The 11205-nt window shown below is 44.7% G+C and overlaps 1 protein-coding gene across 1 annotated transcript; it reads right to left on the bottom strand.

Moving 5' to 3' along the window:
* Positions 1-3363: 3363 nt before the first annotated feature.
* On the bottom strand, positions 3364-10967 carry HELQ (helicase, POLQ like). The gene is made up of 7 exons (XM_048508759.1): positions 10957-10967; positions 10371-10656; positions 9463-9561; positions 8724-8897; positions 7468-7581; positions 5735-5869; positions 3364-3614 (listed from the first exon to the last, which is right to left on the bottom strand). Exons 1-7 carry the CDS (start codon positions 10965-10967, stop codon positions 3537-3539), a joined length of 897 nt encoding a protein of 298 aa, XP_048364716.1. The 3' UTR covers positions 3364-3536.
* Positions 10968-11205: the final 238 nt, after the last annotated feature.

The raw sequence follows: 11205 nt of genomic DNA, 5'->3' as shown, positions 1-11205 counted from the left end.
AACAAGGTGTTAAGGGCTTATCAAGGTCTGAGTCTGGTAGCCTTGTCTCCTCCAAACTACATGAGCTCTGCAGCTTTGAGTCTCCACCCCTTTCTGGGTCAACCCATTCTGAGCATGGGGGTTACAAATGCACTTGCATTTCATAGCCTCTTTGTTTTCATACCTCATATATAAAATATGCCATCATGGTGAGGATCCAGTCATTGTATCTCAAGAAGTGGGTTCCAGTCCACAAAAGTTTATGCTGGAATAAACTCTTGCCAGCCACTAAACTTGTGCTTATTTTTGCTGCGACAAACCAGGACAGCTCCCTCTGCAATTATTTGAATTCAAAGGCTTCTTACAGTACAGTATTGCTACTCTGCACCTGCTACTTTGCCACGAGGATTTCATTCAAATTATGCTTAATAATACTTTCCAACAAATGCAATTAACATGAAGTCATTCTGTAAGTTGCACTTCTGGAGGCTGTTAGACAATTTGCATTAACCAAACACAGCCTGCAAAGAGCTCACTTCCTCCCTGAAACAGGTTTTACTACAATTAGCCAATCACAGAGCAAAGTAAACAGTGGTAGGGAAACAAATCTGTTGCAGCTGAACTTCCTTTATTAGCTTTCGGTCTTTACCAATGGAATGGAAGTTATTTGTTTGAGACTGACATCACAGGAAGCCCTGCTGATGTTACTATTGTAATGACTGGATATTACGGATGGCAACGCCCAGCTGTCCCAAGACAATAGTTTATAAAGACCAGGCAGGAATGAAAAGTGTCTTGCTCAACAATTCCAATACACAGTTTGTGCAGTGTGCTGGAAAGAGGCATATCCCCACCTGGCCCTTCCTTAGGAAAGACAAAATAACAAGTGCTGCAGGCAGAGGTCTGAGGCGATTATTTAAAGCAAGCAAGATACTTTGCTTTCATTCTGATTAGTGGGAGTTCAGATCAATTCAGGCAGCAGAAATTCAGAGATTCCGTGCCAAAGAATTAAGAACATAAGAACAAGCCGGCTGGATCAGACCAAAGTCCATGTAGTCCAGCTCTCTGCTACTCTCAGTGGCCCACCAGGTGCCTTTGGGAGCTCACATGTAGGATGTGAACGCAATGGCCTTCTGCGGCTGTTGCTCCCGATCACCTGGTCTGCTAAGGCATTTGCAATCTCAGATCAAGGAGGATCAAGATTGGTAGCCATAAATCGACTTCTCCTCCATAAATCTGTCCAAGCCCCTTTTAAAGCTATCCAGGTTAGTGGCCATCACCCACCTCATAAACGGCATGCATATTCCAAACACTCAATCACACGCTATGCAGTGCAAGAAGTGTTTCCTTTTATTAGTCCTGTAATTCTTCCCCCAGCATTTTCAATGAATGCCCCCCTGGTTCCTAGTGACATTGTAGAGAAAGAGAGAAAAATTTCTCTCTGTCAACATTTGCTACCCCATGCATAATTTTATAGACTTCAATCATATCCCCCCCTCAGCCGCCTCCTCTCCAAACTAAAGAGACCCAAAGCGCTTTGCAGCTCTCTCCTCATAGGGAAGGTGCTCCAGTCCCTCAATCATCCTTGTTGCCCTCTTCTCTGCACTTTTTTCTATCTCCTCTATATCCTTTTTTTGAGCATGCTGTGATCAAGAACTGGACATCAATAGCATCTAAGTCGCGGTCGCACCACTGCTTTATATGGGGCATGACAATCTTTGCAGTTTCCATTATCAATTCCTTTTCCTAATGATCCCCAGCACATAGAGTTTGCCTTTTTACAGCTGCCATGCATTGAGTTGACATTCCATGGAACTATCAACTAAGACAGCCTTAAATCCCTTCCTGGTCAGTGACTGGATAGCACTTTTGACCCCTGTAAGCGTCGTATGTGAAGTTTGGATTTTTTGCCCCTATGTGCATCACTTTACATTTTGCTACATTGAACTGCATTTGCCATTACTGGGCCCACTCTACCTAATCTTATCAAGGTCTGCTTTGGAGCTCTTCGCAATCCTTTGTGGTTCTCACCACCCTACATAATTTGGTATCATCTGCAAACTTGGCCACCATGCTACCCACCCCTACTTCCAGGTCATTTATGAATAGGTTAAAGAGCACTGGTCCCAAAACGGATCCTTGGGGGACACCACTCCCCACATCTCTCCATTGTGAGAACTTCCCATTTACACCCACTCTTTGTTTCCTGTTTCTCAACCAGTTTTTAATCCATAGGAGGACTTCCCCTCTTATTCCTTCAAAGAACGCCATTAGAACGCCATGCACGGATTCTAAGCTTGCCAGGACTGCAGGAGCAAAGTGAGACGGAAGGGTGCTTCTTCACTGCCTTCCCTGAGAAGGCCTAACCTGTATTCTCTGCCACTGACTCGAGCAGCTGGGCAGCCTTGTAGCACTCAGCGGGCACCACGGACATTTGTGGGCGGGTTAACATCATGTGCCTGCCTATATTTTACCTGAGCTTTGATGTTGCTGCCACAGCATGCTGCGGTGCTTAATAAACCGGTCAGACTTGCAAATCTAATAACTAGTGTACATGCTTTGTCTCCATCCCAGTTAGTTTCCAAAGTGTAGGTGCCACTTGCGTAATTGGTTTATATTTTATGTTCATCATGGCCATTTTTGCACAGTTCCCCCTCATATCCTCACAAAGTTATTCCAGGTATTCTAGTATTCTCACAATACTAGAACCAGGGGGCATCCATTGAAAATGCTGGGGGGAAGAATTAGGACTAATAAAAGGAAACACTTCTTCACGCAGCGTGTGATTGGTGTTTGGAATATACTGCCACAGGAGGTGGTGATGGCCACTAACCTGGATAGCTTTAAAAGCGGCTTGGACAGATTTATGGAGGAGAAGTCGATTTATGGCTACCAATCTTTGATCTGAGATTACAAATGCCTTAACAGTCCAGGTGCTCGGGAGCAACAGCCGCAGAAGGCCATTGCTTTCACCTCCTGCATGTGAGCTCCCAAAGGCACCTGGTGGGCCACTGCGAGTAGCAGAGAGCTGGACTAGATGGACTCTGGTCTGATCCAGCTGGCTTGTTCTTATGTTCAGGTCCAGCGAGAAGAGGGTGTCAAAATGCAGATATTTAATGGTGGTATTTAATAAGGACAGGTGCACATACAATAATGGGTTGGATTCCAATTAATCGGGTAATTTCCACTGATCCCCCCTTCCCAATGTTGATAACCACCCCCCACCCCCACCCCCAGGTTGTTCCTTGAAGTTCCCTCCTATCCCCGTGGCAGCATTTTGTAGAGATCAGACGCTGCAAGGTAGGGAAAGGAGAGAAAAGTCCCATCCTGCCAATAAAAAAAAGGTCAGCCCCAACACAACGATTACGGAAAAGGAAGCGGAGATGGATTTGGAAGGAATTTTTATTATCATCACATTAAAATCACTTACACATTTTTATTCTCATCAAATTAAAATCGGTTACAAATATATAAGCAAGCTATAAATATATCTACATATAAATTAGGTTGTAAATTCATTGATTTTCACGTTCATACTGAAGAGTGATCAGGAAGCTTCAAGGAATGTCTGTAGGTATCCGCAGCAATTCTTCAGCCTCTTCTTGTAAAGCCTCTGCCTTTTCAGCCAGCAGCATCTGCATCCCAAAATAACATCTGAAGTCAAATTACCCAGATTTTACAATTTCCTGTAAGCATGAAGTGATGTGAGGCAGAAAGGTGGGCATCCCCAAAATGAAGAAGAGTTGGATTTATATCCCCCCTTTCTCTCCTGTAAGGAGACTCAGAGGGGCTTACAAACTCCTTCCCCTTCCCCCCCCCCCGCCCACAACAAACACCCTGTGACTAGCCCAAGATCACCTAGCTGCTGTGTGTTGGAGTGCACAGGCTAATCTGAATTCCCCAGATAAGCCTCCATAGCTCAAGCGGCAGAGCGGGGAATCAAACCCAGTTCCTCCAGATTGGAGTACCCCTGCTCTTAACCACTGCTGCTTTGAAGCATCAAAAGGAAGCACAAGAACTAACCTGATCCTTGTGAAAGAAACTTATAAGCGGATGCCAAAATTCCACCATGCTACAACATGCCTGGTGGTACGGGCTATGCACATAAAGGAATTGAGCTATGCAGACAGGAACAGGTGGGCTGGCCAGCCTGGTGTAGTGAAGGACAGGTGGATTCTAATCTGGGGAACCGGGTTTGATACCTACTCCTCCACCAGAGTGGCAGAGGCCTAGCTGATGAACCGGATGTGTTTCTGCACTCCCACATTCCTGCTGGGTGACCTTTGGCCAGTCACAGTTCTTCGGAACTCTCTCAGCCCCACCCACCTCACAAGGTGTCTGTTGTGGGGAGAGGAGTGGAAAGGAGTTTGTAAGCCAACTTGAGTCTTCTTACAGGAGAGAAAGGTGGGGTATAAATCCAAACTCTTCTTCTTTTTCTTTATCCACAAGGATTCAATAAATCAGCCATGGGCAGGTGTGTGAACACTAAAATGCACTCTAGCCCCCAGAAGTCTTTGCAATACACGAACTCTTCTCTACACATAATCTAATCAATTAGGATCACGGGAGTAGTGATGCCCCGTCGTGCAGAGTGGTAAGCTGCAGTACTGCAGTCAAAGCTCTGCTCACAACCTGAGTTCAATCCTGACAGAAGTCGGTTTCAGGGAGCTGGCTGAAGATCGACTCAGCCTTCCATCCTGACGAAGTCAGTAAAATGAGTACCCAGGTTGGCAGGGGTAAAATGGAGATGACTGGGGAAGGCAGTGGCAAACCACCCAGTAAACAAAGTCTGCCTAGAAAACGTCATGATGTGATGTCACCCCATGGGCCAGTAACGACCTGGTGGCTTGCACAGGGGACTACCTTTATGCTTTACCTAGAGTAATATTGACAATTAATTGCAGTAACGTTTCTCCAAAATGATGCGGCTGGCCTCCATGCAGGCCAGGGCCTTTACGGCTCTGGCCCCTGCCTGGTGGAACACTCTTCCTCCAGCTGTCCGGGCCCTCTGGGATCTTAGCGAGTTCCGCAGGGCCTGTAAGACGGAGTTGTTCCGCCGGGCCTTTGGAGGGACCAGCCACTGAAGGTGCCCCCCCGCCCCTCTTTGGCTCTTTACATCTGAGCCCTTTTCATCTAATGGGACTCGCCGTCCCTCCCTCTTAGGGAGGATTTTAAAAATTGTTGGACGCCTCTGATTATTATTTTTACTGCTGTTTTTAAAGGTTTTAGAAATGATATTTATAATTGTATTGAGATTTTATGCTGTACACTGCCCAGGGATGGGGCAGTATAAAAATCTAACTAATAAATAAATAAAAATAAAAAGGAAGGCAGTGGGGTGGATGCCGCCACACCACTGAGCAAAGTTGGAAGCCTTTTTCCAGCCCAAGGAGCCTTTCACCAAATGAAGTGGTCCTTATTCCCAAGGAAAAGCCACTTAAGTTGCAGGCAAGATTCAGATTTTGCTCCATGGACTGGGATAGGATTCACTTCAGTATCCTTTCCAATCCCCTGCTTAGGGCACCCTTGGTTTCTTTGCCAGCTAGGAGAACACAGTCCAGGCCCAAAGCAAGGCTGCCCTGCTCAATGCATCTAGGCAAAGATCCCTAATCAACTTGGGTGATCATAACGCAATGGCGTTCCAAACAACATCAGCGTTTTCCAGTACATTCTGTCCATCCTCCAGATCTACTGGAAACCCATCCCAGAGTGGGAAAGCCTCAACTTTGAGACTCTTCCCAGAAACTTTGCTCACCTTTGCAGAAGAAACTATCTGTCGAGCCTGGCGCCTGGACAAATGCTCAATCATCTTCACCAGGACTTCTGGATCTGCATTTGCCAAGTGAGCTAAAGTTTTATAGCCCGTGTTGTAGAGTTGCTTGGCTCGGGCCTGCAAAAAGGGTCCAAATGCTGATTAAAGGAGACAGGAAGCAGCACTTTCAACAAAACACCACGTTTCCCTTCCCACCTCTTTTAATGCCAGCCATTCCACCTCCGCTACTCTGTCTGAGACACTGATGGCCCCTCTTGCAGGTAGCACAGTCACTCCCCTGGCAGAAATAACTACCTCTTCCTTGTTTCTTTCATCTTGCTTACCAAGGAGTGGAATAACAGAGAGCTGCTTCATCTCCTTTTACAACCACATTTCTCTCAGTTCTCTTTAGCATCAGTAAAAAGCAGTTGTGAACAATATAGGACAGGCATGGGATTCCTCAAAAAAACTTGGAAACAAAAGTGTTGTCTTGATAGTCAGGGCTCTTGAAAATCTTTATTCTGTTATCCCGACATGAATGTTTAGCGTTGCTGAATGAGATTATGGATGTATATGTACAAAGGAGACATGTAGAAATGTTATCAGATTATTTCTGTGAACCTGTCTTTGCTTGTCGCTGTATTTAGGCTAAGAGTCAAGCAGGCATTTATTGTTGCAAACTACCTCTGAATGTCTCTTGCCTTGAAAACTTTATGGGATCGCCATGTAAACTTTTTATCTTTCAACCTTAGAAAGATCTTTCAACTCTGGGGGGAAGTGGAGGGGGAGGAAGAGACTGGAAGGGGAGGGGGCCCATCATCTGGTCATGTCCCATCCACCATGGGGGGAAGAGTAGGCTGGGTAAAAGGGGATGGGGGCTCATCACCAGGTCGTGGCCCACCCACCTTGGGGGGAAGGGGAAGGAGGGGGAGGGCCATCTAGATTGGTTAATCTCCAGAGCCATCTCCATTGGTTAATTCATATTAGAAGTGAAACCGCACAACAATGGCACAAGAAAGCTTTTCTCAAGTGCTTCTATAATGTCTCCTCTGCCTAGAGATTCGGTTCCTTTGATGTTACCACTGCCTTGGAAGAAGTCACCCACAATTGTGATGTCACCCACAAACCCACAAATGCATGAAAGTGGTGCTGTTACAACAGGTGGAACATAATACTTGAAAGAGAAAAGAAGCAATTAGAAGAACTTCTTCAGTGCAGTACACCGCAAAAGCAAAGCTTACAAGTGGTTTACAGCCACATTCCATACTTTTGATAGCAGCAAAAATCCAAAATGCCAGAAAAGGAGTATACTCTGATCAGACAACGGCGAACTGACTGACTGCAGTGGTGCATCAAAAGAACAAACACAAAATAGGGAGCTTTTAGTGGGCCTGAAGGAGCTGCACATTTTAGGGTGCTGGGATAAATGCATCTTCAACTCAATCCAGGGCCTGCATCTGCTCTCAGAGGTTGCATGAGACATTTTACACATCCTTTACAAATTGCATTTCAGCTTTTTGAAAAGCTGTACATACTGCTGCATTTTCTTTGCGCAAAAACTCAGAGGAGTTTCATGAACGTGTTCAGAAACTGACCTAAAAATATCGAAATTATCTAAATGGCCATCTGCCAGGAGTGCTTTAATTACGTGTTCCTGCATTTCAGGGAGTTGGACTTGATGGCCCTCGGGGTCTCTTCCAACTCTATGGTTCTATGATTCTACGAAATTTGCTCACCTCCAGAACTCCTGCCACTTCCATAAGAGGAATGAGTTCAGCCTTAACACAATAGGTCAGTTTCTTGCTAAGTTCTGTGAAGAGAGCTTTGTAAACCCAAAATTCATCCAGTTCCTGGAAAGATAAAAAAAAATTAAACATTAAAATACAATACAAATGCTAGGAAAAATGAAAGATTTGCTAGTTAGTGGTCTGGGACATTTGAGTGAATCCTGCTACGTTTTCAGAAGTTAGAATGTTGTACAACAGTTATGTTATCCTTCAACTGCAGGTAATGTAAAAATTAAGTGTGAAAAACTCACAAGGTACAATGACATTGGAAAATGGATTATTTGGACACAAACTGCAATGATAAGGGATCTATAGGAGCAGTCAACACCAACAAGTTCTTTCCTGCTGATTAACTAATGAGGGAGTCCTGTGGCGCAGAGCGGTAAGATGCAGTACTGCCGCCAAAGCTCCGCTCCTCGATCCCAAAGGAAGTCAGTTTCAAGCAACCAGCTTGAGGTTGACTCAGCCTTCCGTGCTTCTGAGCTTGGTAAAATGAGTATGCAGCTTGCTGGGGAGAGCAAAGGCAAACCACCCTGTAAACAAGTCTGCCTAAGAAACATTGTGATGTGATGTCACCCCATGGGTCAAAAAAGACCTGGTGATTGCTACTTTTGCCTTTAATTGATGACAAAGAGGTTCTTTCTTAAGTTTTTAATGGCTACATATTATCACTGGATGGATTTTTTTCTACAAATATGAGCTACTTCTAAAGAAACTTGCTTTGTTTAGTTCTGGAATTAGAAGAGGGAAAAGCACATTGGGCAACCTGAAAAATGTGAATTGAAATAAAAACTCTAACGATTGATGTTTTTGTGGCACAAGAAGATCTGGATCAGAAAAGATCTACAGATTAGGGGCAGTAGACAGTTTGCATGCAAATGGTTCCAGGTTAATTTCCGAGCATCTCAGACAGCAGGTGGTAGGACAGTCCGTTTCTTTGACTTGTTTCAGTACCCCCATGTAGCCAAATACTTGTTTAAGTACCCCCCCCCCCCCACCCATGTAGCAAAAGCTGATAAAGAGAGCTTTGACTCTCCAAAGCTTATACCTCCCCAAATCTTGTTGGTCTCTAAGATGCTACTGGACTCAAATCAAACATTTAGTCCACATGAGATCCTGCAGAGCGGAGCTAGCTGGACCAACTGTCTGAGCTGCTAGGCAGATTCACACCTGCAAAGTCTATCTCTTAAGCTGCCATACGTTACCTCACAGAAATGCAGAACTGAGGAGGAGAATGAAGCAGCCGAATTCAGGAGGGTTTGAACAAATCCGCGCGATGTGTTAAATTTTTCTGCCACACTCCATATATTGGTCTCTTTCAACAATGCATGAAGAACAAGGGACAGGTACAGTCTATCGACACTGCCGTTGTCCACATTCTAATACCAAGAGTAATTTTAATTAGAAAGTCAGAGATACAATTGCATGTAAAAGTTTTGGGTCTTTCAACATCTCTGCACCAATGGATGAAGGTACATCTGAATTTATCAATTTTACATAGCAATATATGGAGATATATTTCCTTTCTACCTGCAAGGTAGCCCACACTGGAAAGACATTACAAACATATTTCCAGCTATGAATTTCAGAGCCAGGTTTTTGCAGTGGCTACAGTAGTAGGATGCAGAAACCTCACTTTTCCTTCAGCTTAATCTACCTCACAGGTTATTGCAAACATATAATGGAGGAGGGACCAAGTAAAGGGACCAAAACAAACATATACACACAACTGAACAGGGAATCAAACCCAGTTCTCCAAATTAGAGCCAACCTGTTCTTAACTGCTACACCAGCTGGCTGTGATTTTTTTTAGCAATTTCAGCTGAGAAAAGAGGCTTAAAAGATTTTAATTGTGTAAACAGAGAAGTAAAAGTAACTAAGCAAAGTATTTTTTTTCCTATACTGTTTTTAAGGCACTTCATATGAGAGCAATTTTCCTCTTACCTTCTTGATGGCTTGTCCAGAAGCCTTTTTAGTTATGAAGCTCTCTGGCACTCCAACAGTGGCTGCTACTTGCTGTTCGGCCGGAGTTAGCTGATTGTACTAAAAAAGCAGAATTAATTCAGATCAACAGTTTAAGCTAAATACTTCTAGTAGCAAATGCAAGAGAAAATGCAGAGAACAACTTGACCCTCTTCAGGCATGCATGAGGACTGGACCAGGGTTCTACGCTGCCTTCTTCGGGCCCAGTTGGTGATCCCCTCCAAGCTGCTTCTGAGATGGAAAGTTTCACCAAAGGGCTACTAGTTCTGCATGGGGGGACATCTCTTGCATGGGGGCAATCCATTCCCTCCTCCTATTGGGGTTAATAAATGCTCTGGGGTCCCCATAGCTACCCAAGAAATGCCAAGGGGGTGAATCCCCATCAACCCTGATCCAAATTCCCCTCCCACACTCAGCTTTCCAATCAAGTTATGTTGTTAGATCTTGCCGCAGTTCTCTCGAGTCACGTCTACTTATACCTTGAGGGATAATCAAACCAACAGAATAAATTGTTTGTGACTCACTTAAGCTCTATTGTTTTGAGTACTTGGGACAGGGTTAACTTTAGTTGGGTCGGGGCCAACGTGTGTTTCACAGCACTACTCTGAGGAAATATTTATGATTTACGTGAACTTGTTAGGATATGTCACTTGGTGTTTCGAGACAACATATCTTTCGAGACAACTGGAAGAGAGTCTTCAGGGTCAAGGCCAAACCACGGGGCAAAAAGACGCGTGTCGTTTTCACTGCTGGGCCTGAAAGCAGGAGTGGGGCCATTTTTACACACTTCCTTGTCTTTGCCAAGGTCAGTGGATTAACTCTTCCCTCTGAGCAAGCTTATCAATTCTGAACACTTTTAAAAGCCTTACCTGTTTAAAATAGATCATCCAATCTGGGCTACACTGGGAAACCATATCATACGGTGTGGTCAGATACAGTAAATGAAGGCAACTTTCCAGGATTAGCCCCTCAAGGCCTTTCTTAAGGTCTGTATAGAGTGTATCACAATATGCCAGGTCGACAGAACCTAAGAGGTATTTAAACAAGCAAACATCATACACTGTACCACACTCAGTATATATGCATGCTGTGCAGAGCCAGCGTGGTGTAGTGGTTAACAGCAGGTGCGCTCTAATCTGGAGAACCGGATTTGATTCCCCACTCTGCCACTTGACCTGTGGAGGCTTATCTGGTGAACAAGATTAGCTTGTGCACTCCAACACATGCCAGCTGGGTGACCTTGGGCTAGACACAGTTCTTCGGAGCTCTCTCAGCCCCACCCCCCCACTTCACAGGGTATTTGTTGTGAGTGGGGAAGGGAAAGGAGTCTGTAAACCCCTTTGAGTCTCCTTACAGGAGAGAAAGGGGGGATATAAATCAAACTCTTCTTCTTTCTTTTCTTCTTGGGAACATTACATTTTCAGCACCGCAGCACACTAGAAGTCTCTAGAATACGCATTAGCCATAGAGGTCTCTCCAAAGGTTAAAAGCACTGCTTATTTCTCTTTGTGTAAACGTTGGATTGAGACTCTTCTCTCTTCTTCGTCTTGTGGACAAAGCACAACCCATTTCGAACATGTAGTTAGAATAGGCTGAGAACCAAAGTCCCCAGTGACTTCCAAGGCAGACTGGAGATTTGTACCTGGATCTTACAGCTCCTTGTCTGACAATCCAACCACTGCAACATGCTGGCTTGTGTGGGAT

Source organism: Sphaerodactylus townsendi, linkage group LG10 (genome assembly GCF_021028975.2).
Source record: "Sphaerodactylus townsendi isolate TG3544 linkage group LG10, MPM_Stown_v2.3, whole genome shotgun sequence".
In the NCBI taxonomy this organism is placed as follows: domain Eukaryota; kingdom Metazoa; phylum Chordata; class Lepidosauria; order Squamata; family Sphaerodactylidae; genus Sphaerodactylus; species Sphaerodactylus townsendi.
This window is presented reverse-complemented; position numbering and strand designations above follow the sequence as displayed.

Excerpts from the sequence above, each read along its gene's own strand:
- HELQ (XM_048508759.1), bottom strand. Across the intron at positions 8,898-9,462 it reads CTGGACAAGCCATCAAGAAG|AATGTGGACAACGGCAGTGT; the intron begins GTAAGAGGAAAA and ends TCTTGGTATTAG. Across the intron at positions 3,615-5,734 it reads AGATAGTTTCTTCTGCAAAG|ATGCTGCTGGCTGAAAAGGC; the intron begins GTGAGCAAAGTT and ends TTTGGGATGCAG.